At 36.9% G+C, this 23,096-nt stretch overlaps 1 protein-coding gene across 1 annotated transcript in view; it reads left to right on the top strand.

Moving 5' to 3' along the window:
* The window catches only part of LOC107090968 (matrix metalloproteinase-17-like), a 115,209-nt gene that overhangs the window by 87,399 nt on the left and 4,714 nt on the right, over positions 1-23,096 (top strand). The window contains exons 5-9 of the mRNA XM_015384637.1: positions 4,264-4,440; positions 6,982-7,084; positions 9,270-9,352; positions 11,490-11,642; positions 12,411-12,668. Coding sequence (XP_015240123.1) covers positions 4,264-4,440; positions 6,982-7,084; positions 9,270-9,352; positions 11,490-11,642; positions 12,411-12,668 — 774 coding nt within the window. The remainder of the gene's footprint in view (positions 1-4,263; positions 4,441-6,981; positions 7,085-9,269; positions 9,353-11,489; positions 11,643-12,410; positions 12,669-23,096) is intronic.

Below are 23,096 nucleotides of genomic sequence, written 5' to 3' on the forward strand. Positions count from 1 at the left end.
TGTGTTGTGAATTTGGCGCTATATAAATAAACTGAATTGAAAATTGAATTGAATTGAATAGCAGACAATTACAAGGATGTAAATTAATGGGTGCAGGCAAAAATTTATGTAATGTGGATGGGTATAGGTGATTTATTTAGCTATATTATTAAGCAGAAAAAGTGTAAATATAGTAAAAAAAGAAAAAAGAGGTGCAAACAAAGGTTAATGGTTTGAGTTGTGGGTTAAACACACAATTCAACTTCTATTCAAATCCCAACCCATATCTAGAGGGGATGGGTCAGGCCTAGTAGTCATCCCAATGGGTTCGGACGAGTTCAGATTTGTGAAACTGGACCCGAGCAGGATTCTTATTGCTTCCTCTAGCTCAACAAATTAATGTGCAATGTTTTTACAAGTTGTTAGAAACTTTATGGTAAGCCTGCTACATAAAGAGGTGGCAATAATTCATGTGTCAATATTTTCATTTGTCTGGTGAGATTCAAAAACATAGACAATAAACTGCTAAATCCTACAAATCCTGTAGTGGTGTATCATTTGGTTTGACACAAATGCACATACCATTACAGCCCTGATGTTTAGAGTATCAATCAGCCATTGTATGAAACAATCACTGGCTATTGAGGATTGTGTTAACCTCCCCTAAACTGCAGTATAGTTTAATATGTTGTTGCTTGCAAAATATCAGCAATGACAACAGATTTCCTGTCTATATTTTGTATTCTTTATTAGGTTTAAGTCTGTGCTTTCACTTGGCCATTTTTAATATTAATATCCTACAAATTAAATGAATTCATGATTGCACTAGTTGTAGGTATAAGGTTATAATTGAGATAAAAAAAACTGACCCTATCCCTGCTAAAGAAAATAATCCTACTGCATGATGCTGCCACCATCACTTTCTGCAAAGAAACAATGGTTCCAGGCTTGTGCTGTTTTTTTCCTGATGTATTGGCTTTTGTTGTAGAGCATCTTCATTTATAGCATGAAGGTGTTCTACCACCCCCACCAGAAACTAAACTTTGAATTGACCACTAATGACTTTCTTTCAATGGTGGCTTTCTTCTGGCCACACTTGGGATTGCGACACTAATGGCTCACCTGTCAGTGGAGCCGTAGATCACTGCATCTCTATAAGAGTTACCTCTGGCTGCTTCTCTAATTAATGCTCCTCCTGCCTTGCTATTTGTTTAGGTGGACAGCCAATTCTTGAGAAGTGTGCAGTTGTGACAGAGTCACAACTCTGTCTGACAAACAGAATGCTCATTAGTGAGATGTTCAAAACTTGGCATATGGTTTATGACCTAAATCTGTTTTATTACTTTTCACAGCTTTATCCCTTTCCTGTGTTCTTTAGTCTTCTTGATTTCACAAACCTTCACAATAAACCATCACAATAAAGCTGCATCTTTATTAAGATTAAGACATAGAGAGAAGGATCATGTACCAATTAGGTGACTTCTAAGGTAAAATGGTAGAATTAACTTTTAGCTCTTAAGTTTTATGTAAGAGTTCCAGACTAAAAGAGGGTGAACACTCATAAGGCTGCACTTTTCTGATTCGCAAAGTTGCTCTTTGTCTACATGCAAAGCACTATCTGTGTGTTTGAAACAAAGAAGTTTCTACCCTTATCACACTGTGCACATGGTAATACATGACAGTGGCAGCATTATCCTCAGGGGAATTGTTTTGCAGAGGCAGAGAAGCTACTTTTTTATGTACTTAATATAAAATGTAAATAAAAGTGAATTAAATCTTTATGTGAATGTTACAAAATATTAATGATGTATGACTTCTTTTACAAGTAGTTTGTAGACCATGAAAAACTTGTAGCTATATGTAGACGTATTCTTGATGACTCTTGTACCAGTGGCCCTATGAGAATTGATCTTCAACCCCATATAAATATATAACATTGAGAAAGCTTTTTTGTTTAACTGTTTTAACTGTTAAGGGATTAGCCTGATGGTAGTCATTTAATCATTTATAAGTTAATTTACTTACTGTAAAGTCTTTTATATGCCCTTCCAACCAAGATCAAAGTATTTTTTTAAGACTTGAAGAATACAACAGTTTGGAAAAGCTAAGAGGTATCTGGTGAATAAGACTCATAATCTATTTGTAGCACTATGCAATAAAAGCATTTGGGTTGATAAAAAGCTGCTTAATGGGTCACTAGTGAATGTAGAACAAAGCTTTAACTCAAGAGACTTCGGCAGCTAGTGGAGCTCCAAAAAAAAAAAAATCTCCACTTTGTTTCTGTTCTTTGCCTTAGAAAAGGAATCCGGTTCATCCTCATAACTCTCTCTGCTCTGCCTCTGTCCAGCAGGCGTTACATCTGTGCTGTCAGTTTCTCATGAACCATAAATACGATGACACGCTAGATCCTCTGCTCTGAGCCTCTGTTCTTTCTCTCTTATCCTTCCTTTGTTCACCTGCACCATGTGCTTCTGTAGATTACAGCTGGCATTTGTCTATCGGATGCCCTCAGTGAATACTATAGGCATGACTGCGTGTCCCGAGCTGAAGCTAACTCTAGGTTAACCGATTGCTGACGTTAGTCAAGTCACTAAGGGATGCTAAGCCAGCTTGGCTTGCCATGTTGTCTTCCCATTTGTTTGCAAATCTTCGTCTCCAAGCCCAAGGTGTTGTGTGTCCTCACACACTCAGACAAGGAGTTTTGGGGGCTTCTCTTCCTGCTTTGGCTGAACATGAAGGAAAGGTGCTTTAATTGCCAGCAGCCATTTTAGGCGCCTTTTCCTACTCAGGTTTTGATTGCCGCCTCAAGGACTCAGGCAGTATTACTACGGTTATCTCACCATGCCATACACCTTATATCCCTTAGAATTTCTTCAGCTGTCTGTCATGCTTCTTAATTTCTATGAAAAGAAGATGAAAAGTAACTGAAAATTGTTATTTTAGGTCACAGAATTAAAGCAGACAGGTCACCATGATGCTTTTTATTTGAGTGAATCTATCTGACTTCATCAGTCTGTTAGTCATGGAGTAAGAAAGAGCTTCTCATCATGTTTATTTAGAAGTTTTATTATATCAGGCTAACAGCTGTTATTTTGACATGTACATACAAAAAAGCTAGATCTTTATATATGCTGTATAAAAATAAATCATCTTTTGCTTCCTTACTGTCTGACATTAATTTATGCTCAACCTTTTCTTTTGCTTCGTCAGATTGGATTACCCAAACTTTCTAGATACAAGAAAAAACAGAAATATTTATATTTTTTGGTGAAACTAAAATAACTGAGTTATCATGAGGACACCTCTAGTACTGCTCAGGGACACAGTATGTGAGCACCTTAACAGTACGTTAAATCCTCTGTCTTTTGCTTCAGCAGTATAATTATTTCAGTCTTTTTTCTGATCTACCTTTTATGATCACCAGCAGCAAACAATTCAATGTTTATTGCTGACATTGCTGATGTCAAGACAGGTGTCATTGTTAATCGAGAACGATCAGATCTGTTATTATTAGTACTGCTAGAAAAAGATAATAATTGCAAAAAGTTATTTGTACAGTTTAAGGCAAATCCTACTGAACAACAGGGTGATTTGCATCCACCACTTTTAACCTAAGCAATGTTGCTGTTGGCATATTTTTTGTTAGTGAGGTCTATTTTTTCTGGCAGGTCAAAAATTCTGAGTTTGATTTTACAAAGATGAAGAATGACCCTACAATCAAAATTATTTAAGAGCAGGGTTAATATTGCTGCTGCATGTTTAAAAAAGTGGATCTAACCGCATATTATTTATTGAATGGATGGAATAGAGAAAAAAAAACATGTATTGTAATCAGCTTGTAGAAAAGATGGTGGATAGCCTGTTTACTGAGCTCAACATTTAGCAAGACACACTGGTTTTCCAATTACAACTTGAATTTCGGTGTGTATACTATTTCTTTAACTTAGTTAAGGAATGTGTGTTTGTTTCGATCATTTCATTTTATTTTACAGACCCAGTAAATTGGGTTAGACTTGTTTAGTTCCAGATTTAGATACCCTTGCACGGTCAACTGAAAGAAATAGCATTCATCAGACCATAATTCCAACTGACATAATTAAGAGTCAAAATGCTTGTCAAGAGAGCAAGGGGGTGGGGGGGTGGGTCCATAACAGTAAATTCAGAGTATCAGATGTCATCTATGTAACCTTTGATATTTCTGTCGAGTTGTTTTGCATTTTGTTGGAGTCTGCTTTTTCACAAGAATTTCTTTATTCTTATTTTCTCTTCCTTGCCTCTCATCAGACTCTCATGGGATGGACCTGTTTGCTGTTGCAGTCCATGAGTTTGGTCATGCTATCGGTCTGGTTCACACCTCGGCCATGGAATCCATCATGAGGCCGTACTACCAGGGTCCTGTAGGGGACCCTCTGAAGTATGATCTACCCTATGAAGACAAAGTGCGTGTCTGGCAACTCTACGGTATGATGGAATTTACATTTGCTCACGTGTAACTAAATGTGTGAAAAGGTAATTAATTTTAAATACCTACACCTACATAAGTAGCAATTCACTGTGAAAGAAGGTGCACACTTATAGATATTTTAGTCCGGGCTGCTGTGTACTCGTAAAACATTAGATGGTTGAATAAATTCTATAATTACACAAAATAAAAGCATTTGAAAGAGGATTTTATTTACAAAGAAACACAATTATCAAATTAACCTGTCACCGGCATGAAAATACATCTTACTACCTTTCCAATTTAGAAATGAAGGACAATTAACTATTTTTCTTACCCAAGTTTATCTCACCAACCCCAGACCTCATGAATGCTGGACCTGTACAATAAGAAACTTCTAAAAAAAAAAAAAAATAGAACCTCCCTGATAATATAAAGGAGGCCAAAATATTTTAAAAAGATTTTGTTTCCAAAGCTAAAGAAATTCAATAAAAGAAGAGGAAGGAGTCATTCAAATAAATCAGCATGTAAACAAATGCCACAGGCTACAGTCAACCATAGTGAGTCATAATCCACAACTGGAGAAAAGAGGGAACAATAAGGAGTGATTGACCCGCCAAAATTACTGCAACAATTCACCCAGCAGGTCACAAACAACCCCGAACATCAGCTGAATCACTACAGACGTGGCTTTCTTCATTAATGTCAGTGCTTATTATATATAAATAAGATTGAGAAAAAGTGCAAGCTCCGGGAGAGATGTAAGGAGAAAACAACTGCTAACCATGAAGATCACAAGTGCAATTCTCAAATTTATTGAAGCACATTTTCATGATCCTCAAGACTTGGAAAGATAATCTATAGACTAACAAGACAAAGCTGGAATAATCTAAAACCAACATTCCAGGCGAGAAGCATCATGCTAACAATTAAAAGTGGTGGTAATGTGATCTAAGGCAGTTTTGCTTCTTAAGACTCTAGACAACCTACTCTAATTGATAGAACCATTAATTCTGCTATTCGTCATGTTTTTTTTATTTTATTTATCCTTTATTTAACCGGGTAATACCCATTGAGATTAAAAATCTGTTTTGCAAATGTTGTTTGGGTGTGTTAGGTAGATTATGTTTATGTTGAAAAAACTGCTGACTCAACCTGCTATTTTACAAGTGAATTTTTCATTTGCATAACTTGTTACATTTTAATATTTAAAAATACCAGAGTTTTACATTGCTGCATATTTTGGTTGGTCTCCTTACATAATTTTAAATAGTATACCAGATGTTATGATAATTAATTCACAGCTTGCGCAGGCTTTTTAACAAATGCTTGTTTTTCGTTTAGATGAGTAATTTCATGATTAGCTACTTTTTACATTAGTTTTATTCTTTACAATGAAATTATTCGGGTACTCTACCCACTTCTGAGCAGAATGGTCCACACAATGATTTAAAGCAAACCAAGTGGTCCACCTATAGATGATTCATAACACTCGAATTGTGCTGGAGTCGACAAGTTAAAATCTTGAATGATCATGAAATCGTGTCATGATCTCAAAAATATTGTTTACACTCATAAGCCCTCCATTCAAGCCAAATTAAACAACTCATTTTAAGGGTCGTTCACAATCTCCGTCATTCACCGCACTTTGGGTAGGAGGGGATTAAGATTTTTAAATGAGCTCATATTATTGAACATTTTACTGTTCTTGCTCATTGAAATCAAAGTTGAATCAGTTCTTTTATTTTATCATTCATTTATTTAGAACATGTTTTAATATAGTGAGTTTGGACCCTTAAAAAAAGTGGCCTAAAACGCATTCACAGCATCCTGAAAGACTCCTTCCCAAGTTTGATGCTTAAGCTGGGTTTCTGTCTTTTATTCTAAAAATATAATACACATATATATGGCAAATAAAAAGAAAATACTGAAGAAGCCAAAATGGAGGCATTATCTTTTTCACAGTATTGTAGCTGTGGTGGAAATCTTAACGATATGGAATTAAAATTCTGTACCGCTTCACCCCTTTTTACCTCAATAAGCCTTTGTCATTTTTATGACTAGCCGTATTTTCAGGTGCTTCCAAGAGTATGTTTTGTGGCCATATGATTAGTTCTCTGACCCATAAGTGCTTTCACACTATCTTCCTTTACTGGCCTTGACTTACAAGCCTCTGCAGTCATTATGCAGTCTATCAGATAAGAACACCTGTTTATGGGAGACTCAAGGTGCAGAGGCCTCATTGTGCAGGAAGCAGCCTTTGATGAGTTTTATAGAGCATGGATATTGATTTAATAAAAAACACGGAGGAAGTTAATTGGACCCTGTTATGGAATGTGACCTTATCATGCTCTGCTTGTACGCGGGAACCGTCAATGTGAGAAATAAAAAAGGAAACGATCAGCATTCAAAGTGTGTAACGCTGGCTTAAACGCTTAAGGAATGTGTCAGAAAATAAATTGAATTGAACAAAAGTGGAGTGGGTGGAAATTTATACATGAAGTGAGGATTACCAAGAGTTTACATTTTATAATGTTGTATTCATTCATCCCATCTTGCAGGCGTCAGAGACTCAGTTTCCCACACAAATCAACCAGGGGACCCCTCGCTCACACCTGAGCCTCCTGTCCTGCTTGATCTCCCTGAAAACAGGTCCACTGTTCTGTAAGTAAGCTTTAAAAAAAAACATAATTTTTCATATGCCATAAAAAAACAACCATCTTTACCATTTTAAAACTTATTCTAGCATTACCTTTCTCTTGGGGTAGAGCAGGTATTTCTAAACCTTTAGATATTCAATCTATAAATTCTTTTCACTGTCAGAGGAGTCCAGAAGACAGGATTGTCAATGAAAGTAATTTATGTGAAATTTTGGCATTTAAAAACAATACCAGTCATGGGTATATAATACTGGCTCAACATTCAAAAACCCAAACAAATCTCACAAAAAAAAAATGTTTGGAATTAATTAATTTTAAACTGTAGCATTGGCAGATCTATAGCTTAATCGTGTCTCTAACATAGAGGAGGTGATTATAAGCAGAGCATACATCTTTTTATTTATTTAAGGGTTTTGGCTTATATAGGCAAGAAAGAGGATTCTATGGTGGAGGATATGTCCAGCTGCTGTTTGAGTATTTTTGAATTGTGCGCATGCATCATTGCCCCTTTCTTCACAAAAGTTCTCTACGCTGGAAACGCCTCGGTCGGTAATTTTGTATTTCACCTACAGATGCAGCAAAGTGCCAGGATGCACCTAGTCAGCAGGAAATCTCCATAAATACAGTACTTAGTACAGAATTAAACAGAATTTTCCTGTCCAGCTGAAGTTTTGCGACAAAGCATCTGTTTTCAGACCGTTTTGCACCTTCAGGGCAAAGTTTCTCTGAAAATAATCTCCTAAACACACACTTCGCAGATTTCATTCTCTCCCACTTTCTCTCCTCTTTTCAACTACATTGGAAAAAGGCTTTCTTTTCCAGTTTGGTTTCTCAGGCTTCTTTTTGGCCATTGATGCTCCAATTTACACAAATTGGAGCAGCAGCAAACAAGTGCAAGAGTCCTTATTCATACTTCAGCGTAATGGCTTGACTGCTAGCCAAACAGCGTATAAGTTACGCTTGGAGCTTATGTAAATAACGTACTAGGGGCATGTGTGCAAAATGTTTGATTGACAAACAAGTTGCCAATCCACTTTCGACAGTAGGCAAAGTAGGTTGGCTAAAGTTTTGTAGGCCCCACCACGATCATAGGTTATAGATTTAAATTTATTTTGGGGGGGAAACTATAAGTGCAAGAATGCCAGCCGTCAATTAATTAATTTTAGATGAATCTGGACACTTTATTTCTGAGAAAAATCCTCTTTCATACCTTTAAACATGATCTGCAATTTACCAGGTTTAGTGTGAATGTTCATGGAACCAGAAGTGTAACGAAATACAAACACATTAGGTTTTACTCTATCTGTAATTAAGCATAGATGAAATCAGAATGAAAAATTTGGGCAAAAAAATTACTACAAAACCAAAATCTTAGCATAAAAAAAATACAAACCCTAGAATTTAAAGTCAGTTTACTTTACTAATATCTTAATTCTCTTGTATAGTTTTTTTTTTTTTAACACAGTAATAAAGTGTCAAACTTCATACTCCTAAACTGCTTCCACCTAAATCTCTTAAATCTTATGAAATTCTGACCCTTTGAAGGACTTCCCAAACACAAGCGTTTGCGTCTGGAACATCATATACAAATACAAACGGGTCAATTGGGAGGTAGTTAATTAAATACGTAAATGCTAATTCTTAGTGGTTTAACCATTAATTTCATTATTAGTTTTTCTAATTTCATCAAAGCATAATGAGTGGGAGAGCTGAATTTGGCCTGACAAGGGCACCAATCCGTCCACTCTGCAGTGATGTAGTTTTAATAGAGGTCTGAACAGAGACCCTTGTTGGTAATATAAGGCCTGGCGAGCTCCCACTCGCAGCCCTTTGGTGCTATTAGCTTCATCATTGGCAGGCAAGCCACGTTTGAGCTTTAAATCACTTAAAAACCTCGGGAAAAAATGCACCTAGGGATTCAGCTGGTTCTGCCTGATAGGTTTTCATTTTTTCGTTAACTATAGTATCACTTGTTCCTTTAGAGCCCTGTGATAGGGGATAGGAGAAAAACTCACGAGTGTCTAGAAAGTTTTACAAAATATGAGTGGAATAGTTGCTAAAAGCCAACAAAAAGAATCCTGTTTGTTCTGTGTAATGGTCTGGGGTAAAACTCTGAATTTTTACCCTAAATACCTCTGTTTGTCCTTTTACTACATTTCTCTTTCCTGCTTTCTACCAATGTCTCCCAGGCTGGCACGAGACGCCCCAGACAGATGCACAACTCACTTTGATGCTGTGGCCCAGATACGGGGGGAGGCCTTCTTTTTCAAAGGTACAGAAGCACAAAGGGAGGAATAACAATGCAGAGGGAATAGTACGAAATACAAAGATAAGTTATTGGAGAAACAGCAAAGTTAAAGTACATTATAAAGGGAAACGAATGAATATGACTAAGAGCGGAGGTAGTTGTACATGTCTGACTGAGGATTCTTAGCCGCTGACAGACTGTAATCCAAAGATTACGTCAGGCTCTTATGGCTGTTCTCTGGAGGACTGACCCTAAGATTCCCACTGACGACAGAAACAAGAGGCAGATTCAAACTTTCAGCAACGTAAGTGTCAGTGAAGTGTGCTGAATTGTAGTTCTTTTAAAAGACCCTTTTTCATCTCATGTATTAAGGCTGTCAGAACATCTCAATCTGTATGCATCATTGATGCTTACATTTTGTTTTAAGTGACAAGAAAAGCCACAACATTACTCTCCTTAGCTTCCATTGTCCTTTTAATTTTAATAGCTGAGATGCTCTTACAAATATATGGGAGACATATTTAAGACAATTCATACAGTCTGCAGTATTTTGGCTTTTGTTTGATGTAAGCATGTATTTAATGCATATTTTTTTCCAGGAGAGCTTCAAAATGTTTTCTTTTGTTTTTAGAATAAAAGAACATATGTTTTTACAGTGTCTTGCAAAAGTTTGCAAAATTAAATTCATTTCATTAGAGTTCTATGTGATAGACCCAGATGATTTGCTTATTCAATTATGAAAAGAAGATTAAGTTCAGATTGGATGGGCATGGTTTGTGAATGGCAATTTTTTAGGACCAGCAGTGTCTTTCGTTCCAGGGCAGCCAAGAGACATGGTCCCTTAAGCCTGTCCTGGGTTGTCCCATGGGCCTCCTCCCGGTGGGATGGGGCAGGGAGCATCTGATCAAGAAATGTGACCCCCCTCACCTGACTCCTCTTGATGTGGAGGAAAAGGGGCTCTACTCCGGGCTTCTGCTCTATGGCCGAGCTCCCCACCCACCTCTAAGGGAGTGCCCAGCCACCCTGCGGAGAAACCTACTCTTATACTCCTTTCCCCTTGGGCAAAAAAAACAGTTTAAACCTGGGAAAAATTGGCTTTTACTGTCAGTTTGAACCGCTCACTGACTCATGTCTACCTGGGTCAAGGGTGTTACCTGTGTTAAAATCACCTCAGCTCTGATCGGCACGCTGTGGGAACACCAGACCCAGGTTGACCATCTAAATTACGCAATGTATGGGCATACGCAGATTGAAAGCAGGTTAACCTGGTTTTTAAAAACCTGGGTTTTTAGTGAGAAAGCAGCTTTATTCGCTTGTATCTGCAATCTTGTTCTTCCATTCATGATCTGGATTTAATAACCAAATATGTGGGATAGACTGACCAGTAAAATTGAGAGCTTTGCCTTATGGCTCAGCTCTCTCTCCACCACAACAGACCAGTAAATCCTGCACAAAATAGCAGCAGCTGCACAAATCAGTCTATCAATTTCTCACTCCATTCTCCCTGCAATTGGTAACAGGACCCCAAGAAACTTAAACTCCTTCACTTGCATCAGGAACTATCCTTTAATGTTAAAACTGAAGAGGGTACTTTTATTTTTGCTTAATAACCATTGCCATTGAACAGCAGGAGCTGATCTTCATCCCAGCTTATTTGCACTCTGCTGCAAACCACCCAGCTAATGGCTTAGGTCTTGGCAGGAGTCTGCCAGCAGAACCACGTCACCGACGGGTCCACAAACCAGACCTCCCCCTGCCCTTGACTGCTCATATATTTAAAATAACCTTTAAAATCAATTAGTTTGTTTTTTTTTTGAACATCTTTGCTGCTCCCCGCCTTTCGCCCGCAGACAGCTGGGGATAGGCACCAGCACCCCTCGTGACCCCAGCTGGGATAAAGCATAACGAAAAATGACTGGATGAATCTTTATTGCTTCTCTTATGAAGTTTTTCCTGAAGTTTTTTGCTGACCATTGACAGAAAATAAAAAACTCAATGCACATGAATGCTTTTGGAACCTACTGTGTGGTCAGCTGATCATTATTAGAAATGTCATCAATAGAGACTGTATTACTATTGCAGTTTTATTGCAAGTAATCTGTATTTAGGTCTGAGAGAGAAATGGACATTATCACAGCAAAGTTTTCTGTGTCCTTTTCAGGAAAGTACTTCTGGCGACTAACAAGGGAAAAGCATCTGGTGTCTCTACGTCCTGCACAGATCCATCGCTTCTGGAGGGGGCTTCCAACCAACCTGGACAGTGTGGATGCTGTGTATGAGAGGCCAGGGGACCACAAAATTGTCTTTTTCAAAGGTACATTTTCAAGATACGTATTAGTCTTGTTTTTGGACAAGTAGGTTAATTAATTTGTGATCAATGCAACTATAGAATGCATCTGATATTTGAAGGCTGTCATATTATTGACGTCTCTCTAATTTCCTCACTTCATGTTTCACATTCATTTTAGGAACTTTATTGTTTAGTTGCTTATATTATTGCGATGTAATTGCTCGTTCTAGAGTAATTCAGTTACATTAGATCCTTTTTCACTTTGGTTCTTTTTTTCTTATGAGTAGCAGTTATTACTAAACAGCTGTTATTCCTGCTGTTGATGATAACGTTCTTACATGCTTTGAAATAAATATGCTGCTAGTCTCAAGATTTTGACATCTTTCTGTACCCCTTGACCAAGTTTGTCACAGTTCCAGTTGTTTTAAACCTTTAAAATATGAATAATAATTGCTTAGACTATGTTTTTTGTCTTTCTTATTTTGTGTAAATATAAGAATGAAAGTGTAAGCTACATTTATATTACTGAATAAAAGACACTTTTTAGACAATCAGATCCACATGATATATAATATTAAATTTTACCTGATGTATTGAGGTCCTAGTGCTCTTATTCATTAAGGATGATTTACCACCACTTACTATCTACTTCAATTTAAGGATTTTTCCTACCATTTTTCATTTGATGCTACTCCACAGAATTAGTGATGTCAATACATTATTAAACTACTAAAATGTGGGAGAAAACAGGTGAAGACCGTAACCCTAATCTTCTGTTTTTGTTGTCTTTAGGGTTGAAATACTGGGTGTTTAAAGACAATATTGTAGAGGAGGGTTACCCACGCCCAATCAGTGACTTCGGCCTGCCTATGGAGGGTGTGGACGCAGCTTTCGTTTGGCTTCACAATGAAAAAACCTACTTCTTTAAAGACAAAGAGTACTGGCGTTATGATGACCACCTAAGACGCATGGACCTGGGCTACCCAAAAGAAAGCACCCTCTGGAAAGGGTTGCCATCACAACTTGATGATGTCATGAGGTGGTCTGATGGTGAGTAACATTGGATGCCGATAGATAGATTGTTTTGTTTCAGTTTCTTAACATCTGCAACCAGTAGCCACTTTAAAATCTTCAATGATAAGCTTCTCAACTGTTATTTAAAAGTCTGTTTAAAAATAAATCAAGAAAATATGAGTTTCAAACCACTGTTTGTGATAGGAACACAGCTCTCATTAGAATAAGCCGCTCCTCAGGATATTTTTAGCATTTATGCACTTTTATTTACCTTAATTTCGATTTACATGAGTCCTTGGAAAAGCTGCGGTTTGCAGATTAGATGTGTTTGTTTATTGAGTTCTGCTGTTTGTAAAGTGTGTCAAAAGAGTTTATTTTTCCATCAATTTGTGTTTTTTCTCTGCCAACACTCTGCTTCACATTTCCAGAGTCAAACATTTTCAAACCTTGGAGCTGGCCCAATATAATCAGAATGTGCAGCTCCACTGTACCAAGGTCACAATGACTGCCTCCATCAGAGCATGATACTTACAGTTATCTGACCCCAGGAAAATAAGAACTGTAAAATGGTTCAGAACATTTTTACCTAGAATTGGGACCCGTTTTATCCTGTTTATAGGTTTATAGGTTGATATTTTGGGATCTGGGATGTGCTCATAATGTGGTGTGATCTAAAACAACCTCCAAAAATACCAGCTAATGAGATTTTTTATTTCCCAGGTCACACATCTACATTTGAGGTTAACCTGTCCATAGGACATGTGCATACAACGAAGCCCTTTTCCTGTAAGGTGTTTAGTGGGCTGTGATCTCTGGACTGACCTTGTGTGTTCTGAGGTCTCATATGAATGTAACAGTTTGTTAGTGAAAAAGAGACGGAGAGAAGTCCAGTCAGTTGCACAGCTGTCATTACCGCGTCCAGAGTCTGGAGGGTAAACCTGCATGCATAAATGCAAATCGACAGATCATGAGGCTTTGGAACTGGAGCCACATCAAAGCTTTTTGTCGGTTTGTTTCTCCATATCTTGATGTAAAGAGAGAAAAATGAGTAATAAAAATGAGAGAAAGGAGAAAGATCGAGAAGCAGAGAAGGAGATGAAATAGCATTCTTATTGATAAAATAAAAGAATGCTGGTATGAAAAGCTGAACAGTAGTTTAATCTTTATACACTTCAACGAAACCCTGAAAGCAATGGGCAGAAAAGAAGGTATTAGGAGGAGAGATTGTCTTCACTAAGACAGCAAATATCTCATAGGAGCAGATTAAAGCAAAGTTTATTATTTTTTGTGCTTTGCATATAGCATTAGATGCAATCACTCATTTGTTTTTCAGAGTGTAAAATCCAGTGGTGGCTTGATTTACAGAAGTTAGGGGCTGCTGGGGTGTATTCGTTCAATGTGGAGAGACATCAACAGGAAATCCAGAAAAAATAATTCTTTTAAATTTTAAACTGGGGGGGGGGGGGCTTTTCGATTAATCAATTCACTGTCCCATTTTTTTTATATTATTATTTATTATATATCAACATCGTCATCAGGCCACCGCCTCCTAAAGGAACACGACTGCATTTATTCACCTCTTGCTAAACTTCTGAAAAGACTTTGATTAGCAAACCTGATCTTAATTTTCTCCACATAAGTTTAAAAGGAAAAGAAAAACAGTTCTATTTTCCATAGGAGAAAGAAGCTATGTAATTCATCTATGTAGTGTACCTACTTTTTGATTATGTGTTTATAGATTATTTTAAAAGCTTTATTTTGTTGTGTTTGAAGAGTAAAAATAGAGCAGAATAGAGTCAATCAAAGAAAACGTTTGCCAAATCTAACCATTGGTTTGATTGGTGGGTCTCATCTTGTTTGAATTAATGGATAGATTAATGAAATCTTAAGATCATAACTGATCTGTAAGAGTCAGGATTGTGGTATCAAATATCTGTTTTCCTTAAATGTATTTTTTCTTTAGAATTTTTATTTAATACTTCTGAATTAGGATAAACCTACTTCTAAGTCTTAATGTTTTTTTCTCAGAAGCAAATATTATTACCTTTAATGCAGAAGCATAATTTTAAGTTCATCCGTTTGCATAAACTAACACAGCAAGCTAAGTTAAATATTTATTGATGGCGCACAAAAAAAAGTCAAATAAAAGAATTAAAGTTCTTCCTTTCAGCTTGCATAAACATTCCAACATCTGCAGGACGTTAGCTGTCATTCCGGTATGATTCTCCCCATCCCTCTCTTCAAATGTGGATCGTTTGTTGAAACTACTGCTTGGATTATTGATGTGATGCTGACTGCCACTGACTTTCTTTGCTGTTGTTTTTATAATGACAGTGATTTCAACACAGTTTGTGCCATTAATTGTTCCATTATTCTCTGTGAGGCTGTGCTGAAAAAGATTGGGCTTGTTTTGGCGATTTTTGTAAAAGCAGTAAAAATCTGTTTTTCAAAAGCAGGTAGAAAAGTCAAAAAAGAAAACATCTAATTTAGTAAATATTTATACTGTCATCTAAGTGTGAAGAATTATCCTTGTCATTATCAGGAATTGCAGTGATTAAAAAAAAAAAAAAAACTTTTGATTTTGGATTCTACTTCTAAGAATGACAGATGTGAAATATAAAAAAATTATTTTTGAGTTTAAATGCTTTAGAATCATCTGTGCATTGGTGTTTTGCTTTGATATGGTGGAATATATGTATATAGAAATCTAACTCATGTATTCCATGAAAAATATTTATATTTTTTATCATTTATTGTCAATATTAGAGGCTACTTCTAAACTTAGTTGAAGTTGTTTTAGGTACTTTGAGAGGATTAAAACACTATTGTTACTTATAAAGACTGGTATTAGTTTAATACCTGTAACCTTGCTGTTTTCTTAGTTTAATGCTTTGTTATTAAAAACAGATATTCCACTGTTGTGATTTTGCAAGACTAAAAAATATAAGAACATTTATGTAAAATTAAGATTTTAGGAAGAGAAAAATTAAAAGGATACACAAATTAAATAATCTTTTTGAAAATGAGATAGAACGCTGTTTTTTTTATTATATACTGACATCCAATATTTTATAGACAGCCAGGAGTTACAACTTGTTTATAAGGAAGAGAGAGATCAATTACAATTAAGGGGACAGTAGTCTTTATTAAGTTTATCAGAATAAAGGGACGAGCTGCTGATCAATAGAAGCTCAGTTTTCACAAGGACAATGCTTTGAGAAGCTGCCAAAAGGCTATTATTTTTTTAGTAGAATCAATGTTAATTGAGTGCTACTATAAATTCAGAAGATGATAATACGTTTGAGCAAAGGCAGCGATGTATTCAGCTTAGTTTAAATGATTAAGAAGTAATCAGATGAATGAATGAATGAATCATTCATTAAAAGTTGTCTTAGCTTTAAAGTGTAACTGTTCTCTCTAATAAAAGGGGGTAATGTGTCTGAAATGGATCGTTCTGAAGCAGAAAAGCTGCTGTTAAGAATATTACATCTGACAGTTATATAGGCCATCCAGCAAGACTTCAGTTTTAGTTACAGTGAAAAAGGGTGAAGTACATCCAAGAGTTTGATGTTCTCAGTAGAGAACTATTGAATAATTCTGCCACCAGTGCAGAGCTTGCTCAGGGCAAGGCAGGGTGACTGATATAGAGCACTTCAGTACCACAATTAAAAGTGCTGTATATAACGAGCAAAAGAAAAGTATATTGCAGTGGCATAAAATAAACACAAATAATTAAAAGGAATACAATTGAATGGTTAGAATAAATTTATTATTTTCAAAAGCATAAAATAGATTAAACAAAATAAAGAAAAGTTGGACCGAAAATGTGCATTTTTAGTTACAAAGGCCACTCTAAACAAATATGCTTAATTCCCTATTTAAAGGTTTCAGCACTCCCACATGTTGTTGCGTTAAACTGAGGTGCAGTGAAACACACTGAAATGTGTTATGTCCCGATGCCTTCCTGTTGTGCTTTTTTCCTCCAGCTCCAAAACATAGCATTGCACCACAGTCAGATTTAGGCATACAATGAAAAAAAATCTTATATGGCATGAATAACTGCAGAATCAGGCAATGAATATGTGTAATTGAGTTTTTAAAAGGAATGCTCCATGTTTAAGGAGCATTACAGTTTCCTACTGATACTGCCACCTGTGGTTACAACACCGAACTGCAGCTGTCTTCTCCTTGTTCTCATATCTCTCACTTCTATTTGTCAAGGTTTCATTTATTTTATTACTTTTACTTTTTTCACCTTACTTTGAGTTGCCATTGGTGTCTAAGTTGAGCTGGTTGCCGGTCACTTCTGAGTATCCACAAGATCCATCTTGAATATAACGATTTGATTGTTTGCTAGGTTGTAACCATTCAACAAGGAATTAGGTTAGGAATTAAATTACATTGAAGTTAAGACTTCAAACAGCTAATTTCTCCTTCCTCTTCAAATTGAGACTCAATAGGAACCAGAATTGATGAGAGGAACCGGGATTGTTCAATTTCCAACTATGCCCAGCTCAAGTTAACACCAAATATAGATTCTTCAAAATAAATGTGTCTAATTAGAATATAAGAGCCTAACTCATGATTTTTTTCACAAACCTTTTTCATAGTGCCGGGACTGTAATGCGATTAAATAACATTTTAACTTGTTTAAAAAAAATCTATGCAATTATTTGCATTTCCCAAGCGGAAAACCTTTCCACTTGCTGTTTCTTGTACACGTAAGAACCAGAGACAGAACAAAAGAAGCATCACAGGTGTTGGTCCACTGAGGGTATTCAAGCTTAAAATCCACAGCTCGAACCGAATACCTTTAAATCTGTATGGACAACTAAGCTACGGCCTTATTGTGTTTGCAGTCGCCTTAATAAGTGCCATCCATATATGTCTTAATATTTGTGCCACCGACCTGTGCGCACACTTACAGTCTGAGCACACAGTGAGACAGATGTGCAGCGCTTAAACTCCCAGCACCTCGCTCCAAACCTGTCTGCCGTGCGCTCAACTCTGACGACCTCTGCTCCATCACCTCTGCTCTGCTTCAATTCTTTTCTTAATGTGCTGAACAACATTTCTGTGTGCTCTCTGCTCCACCTCTGCACACACTCACAACTTGTTTAACTGTATGGAAATGAGTCACACCAATCACCAATGGGGCCTTTTTGCACTAATTGCACTAAAGCCTCCATATGGAATAGCAATTGTTAAGCTCCTAAAGGAAAGGTAATATGCTAATCCTTGTTTTTATTTATTTATATATATATATTATATATTACTGTAATTAGTGAAGGGAATTGTGCTATAGTTAATGTTCATTTTGGGAGAAAGTGTTTTAAAGAGATTGTGTAAAATACGAGGTGTTTCTTAATAAAGGTAGATTAAAATATGATATTCGTATGCTGTAGGAATTTGCTATCAAGAAAAAAAATGTTTTAAAGAAGAAGATTTTACATTTGAGGGTAACGGAAGTTCAAAAGGGTGACCCTCCATGTGTTTGTACTCCTTTTTCTTTAGAATCAAAACCCTTGAGAAATACGGGCATGTTTACGAAGCAAATATATTAGTTGCTCACCATTTTTGAGGTAGCTGCATTTTCATTATGTTTGTATGTAATGCAGAGAGAAATGGATATCACAGATGGTCCTCGGAGCTATAAAAGGACCCATATCCATCATAAAGAAGTCTTTATGCTAAACAGTAGGGTTAATGTGAGGTCACTAATTTCCATGCATATTTTAATGCAGTCACGGATATGTGAGAGAAGGCAGTAGAAATACTGAAAACAAAGTAGTGATTCAGTAAAACAGTTATTAGTTTCTGATTTTTTTACATTTAATGTTGTCAGGCATATTAAAAGACACCCACACCTTAGCATGTTCAAATAGCAACAAGCTACTTTTTTTTTTAAAGGGATTGTTGAAGATTTTCCCACATTTTTGAAAAGACCCACCCTCTCCACTTTAAAAAAAATGCACATGCACAACCCTGTACCCACTCCCAAGAGGGAGTGCATATTAAACGCATGTGAGAGCGTGCACAAGCCCATTTCTCCTCGTGGACGCTCCGTTTAAAAGTTGATGTTTGCACATATATAACAAGCTTACTTTCCAAAAAAAGATTAGCAATTTTTCCACTATGTCAGACTCACCACCGGTAAGTGAAAATGGGGACGAACACATAGGATGGCCTTATGTAAACATATCATCAGATTGATTCACAATTAGGAGGACCTCTTATTTTGAGGATCCACCCAGAAAAAGAACATCCTCCACTATACCTTTAGTGATTAGAGTTGATTCACAATAACTTTGCTTCTCTGCAAGTCTTTGTCCTTATAGTCATCTTTTGTGCTAATGACAAGCCCACATCCCTTTGTGGCCCATGTGAAGCAGAAGCAGTTGTTGTCATGGAAATATGCTAATTTAACAACATTTTGCATTAAAGAAAACAACACTATGCTTGGCAAAACTCTGCTTTAAACTGAGAGTTTAAAGCCTACTGCTGCTTATGCAAAAAAACAAAAACATAAATCTTGGAAAGCTGAGTTAACCTGTGGTGGAGTCGCATTTAAATAGCTTTTACTGCCGTGAATAGGCTGAGATAGATGACAGCTATCAGTCAGTTATTTTTCTATGACCACAGCCCAGCATTAGCAATGCTACCTCAACACATGCCTCAGAGATAGAACCGCTCATGATGGCAACTATATTGGTAACATCTGTGCTACTTGTGGGTCAGAGCCTGTGGATGTTCTTTGGATTCTCTACATGTGACTTTACACCCATCATGAATCCCAATTCAGATGACTTATAGTCATATAGACTGGAAAAGATAAAACAGCTTTGGAATAGCAGACTTAATCAGGATAGAATTCAACACTGACTGGACCATTCTTGCACATTTTGATGGAGTAGTCAGGACAGTGCATTAGAAACAGTCCAGCCTCTATACGTCATCTTGTTGGATCTGTCCAAATTATAACTTCATCTGTCGCAGATGCACAACAGGTTCCTGGCAGAAACTACTGAGTTTGTGAGTGCCCTTACTGTAGAATCACAGAGAGCTGGCTGATTGTGAAAGCTGCACCTCTGGCTCATGGCTTGATCCTCAGGTCGAACAGAGATTATCAGACTATGCATTTTCCTTTTCTTCCCTACTACTTTCATTCCTATGGATCATTGCCAGTCAAAGCAGATTGGTCAAGCTCGTACAGAAATGGCAGATAATAACTGATATACTTTCTGTGACTAAAAAATAACTTTTAAAATGTTTTTGGGAGAAAATGTAGATTTGTTAAACTCCAACATCTGCTCAGTTTGTCAGGATTACGTTGAATAAAACATTTTTAAAAGTTGCTTTTTTTCTGAGACCTTATGTCCTAAAATGTATACTGTACATTAAAGTATGTAAATGTTGTGTTTTGGCAAACCTACTTACAGCAACACTTTCTGTATTTGGTTAATTACCCACCCAAGTAGCACCTGTTGGGTCATAACATCAGATTCAGTACTTAAAGAAAAGAGAAAAAAATAAAGACAAAATAAAGTTACATGCAAAATTCTGTTAATTTGAACACCAAAATAAAAGTTACACAAAATCAACGATATTGTTGCTTACTGCTCCCATATTTTGACGTCTCTTGTGTTTTTATTCAGCTATTTAGCACTTTGGTTCAGGTACGGGTTTGGTTCTATAAGTAAAGTTGGATTTGATTTGCGATTGCTCTATAATATTATACTGTAATACAGAATTAACAAATGATTGAAGATTTTAGTCTCTATAACTATCAACTTACTTTGTTGCATCTTTTCATCTTGTAGCTGGTTGCCTGTTTAATCCCCACTCCATCTCAGTCGTTGTGTCTATCAGTAAGGCCCTTCTGCCCTTTGCCTGCAGTTGGTGCTTAGATGGCCTGTTGGCGTCTATTGCATAGCAATATACTGGTGCCACCGGGCCCTCTGACCACCATCATTAGGTAGTGTTGGTGAAGTGTCTTGTCCAAGGACACATAACACTGAAATCCAGAGCCGGGGCTCGAACCACCAACCCTCCGGTTGCACAACTCCTGCACCTGACGCTACTGTCGCCCCTACATATAAACAATGTAGTTTATATGTAGGGGGCAGGCTTTTAGCTAGGAATGTTTCATAGGGCGTATACCTCGGTGTATCACATCTCTAAGGTTTGCACAGTGTAGGGGGGTCCGCGGTATCCTCCCCCTGGAAAATTTTGAAATTTAGACTCTCTGAAATGCTATTTCCTTCATATTGATGTGGAATGCAGCTAAGTTTTTGTCTTTGTTACAACACAAATTTTGTCCTGATTGATGCAAGTGTGTTTGACTACAGGTGGAACTTTCATAATGAAGACATAAGATGCCATCATAAAACATATGTGTACAGATACATCTGAGACTTCTGCTGCTCCTATGTTCAATGGCAGAGAGCAGCTTTGTTATATTTGCTATGATAAGTGGGTAAAAAGTAGTTTTCATATGTTTTTATGTGAGAAAGTCCACCTCAAAACATCGTCTGTGCAGTCAGTTTATCAAGATTACGATCCTGCCTTATATTATTTCACTGTCGGAGCTGCTCAGTCCCCTTCACATACCAGCAGGGCGCTGTCACTGGGAATCCCTTGCAGCGGCTTCCTCTGGCCCGGTCGCCTCTTTGGGGTTTCCTGCTACTGTTCAAAGTGACTGGAAGTAGATGTTAGCATTTTTCAAGTATTTGGCACAAACTGTAGCCACCAAAATAATAAAAGCAAACATATATTGCCGGCAGGTTTTGACATTTTAAGGTAATTTAGACTTTAATAAACTGTTTTAGAGGAGTGTTATACAGTAGGTCTCTGCATCAGCAGTGCTGTATATGTCTCCCTGTCAACTCCCAGATCAGCTTCTTTGATTGGCTGATGTGGTTCGTTGAGAACCAAAAGTTAAATTTTTCGAATTCCAGCATCTGCTGATTGTAAAAATTTGGACCCTTGAGCGTAGTGTCCCGGGGAAAAAACAGGGCATATTTTTTTAGTAAAGGGGTACATTGTACGGCTGTATGCATTGCTAGGTAAAAGACACAAGTCAACAATGCGTTTCAAGTTCTTACACTCTATTACACTATTATCTGCTGAAAGTCTTGTGATGAACCTGTATGTCAATAAAACTGGTCGTTAAGTAATGCACGTTCACCTTTAAGAGTCCTCATTGTTTTCATCAATTTTAAACCTCACAGATTACAAGAAGCTCATCTTCTGTAGGAAACTGTGTGCTTTACTTTAACAGTGTGACGTGTGCTTGCCATTTCATTTCAAGGCAAAAGCGTGGAGTTATAAATCAAGGGCATCCGTCTTTACTCGTCTCCCTTGCTGAGAAACCATTCACTCACCACTAAAGACTTACAGTCCTTGGAGTTCTTTCAACGTGAGCTATTACTGGCGAGAGGACGTTTTTCATTTTCTTTCTCTCTTTATTTATTTACTCCTTATTAATGAAGCACGCTATTGTGATTTGTTTATATCCTGCTTTACTTGTTTGGTTCAGTTAGTAAGTTAATAAAGAAAATGAATACTATTCATCTGGCCTTGGCCAAGGCGATTACCTTCCACTTAACATACTTTGTTTTAGGTGTATTGTAAAATGGATGAGTTCATAAAGCCTTGTGTCTCTGTTTAAACAGAGTAAATTAAAAAGATCATTCAGTGTGAGAGCTTTGGACCTTATTCCAGAGTAACATTCATATAAGAAATTGATTCTGTCAGCTTTTATGTTCAGTCCAGTACCAAATTTTGACTCTGTTTAGGAGCACAGAAAGAGTGTAGTAGAAATGTTGCCCTGAAAATTGACATCATTACATCACATGCTGGTGTACAACCAGGTGACATTTTTAACAGAGGCAGAGAGTGTCAGACTACATTTAGTATTTCAGTGACTCCAATTAACTTAAGGGCCCCTTAGTGAGACAAGAGGAGGAGTGATGTGTCTACCTGCAAACGTCTGGTGAAACATTGCAATCATGAGAGCAAAATGCCCAAAGGATTTGGCTCTGTAAGTCCACTGGTTAAGAAAATTACTCAAAATTGATTTAATCTAAGAAAAGCTGGATTGTTATTTTTTAAATCAGATCCAAATAGATGAAGGTTCTCTTTAAATATAACAGAAGTAATGCCACACAGGAAAAACAACATTAATGTACGGCTACTAGCTGTACTGAAAGTACAATCATCTTATGGGTTTAATAAGGATACAGGCTTCTACTCTGGTCTTTTTGGTTATTTTTTCTTCTAGTTGCAAGATACAACTAGAACACATCTTATAACATACATAATACAAGCTCATGACAACACATTATGAATAACACTAGTGTGTTCGCTGTTGTTATTATTTGTACATCAGCTGAATAAAGGGTGTACTTTAATTTCAGCTTTACAGAGCCTCATGTCAGCAAATTACGCTCTCAAATGACTAGA

Source organism: Cyprinodon variegatus, unplaced genomic scaffold (assembly GCF_000732505.1).
Source record: "Cyprinodon variegatus isolate N-32 unplaced genomic scaffold, C_variegatus-1.0 Scaffold318, whole genome shotgun sequence".
In the NCBI taxonomy this organism is placed as follows: domain Eukaryota; kingdom Metazoa; phylum Chordata; class Actinopteri; order Cyprinodontiformes; family Cyprinodontidae; genus Cyprinodon; species Cyprinodon variegatus.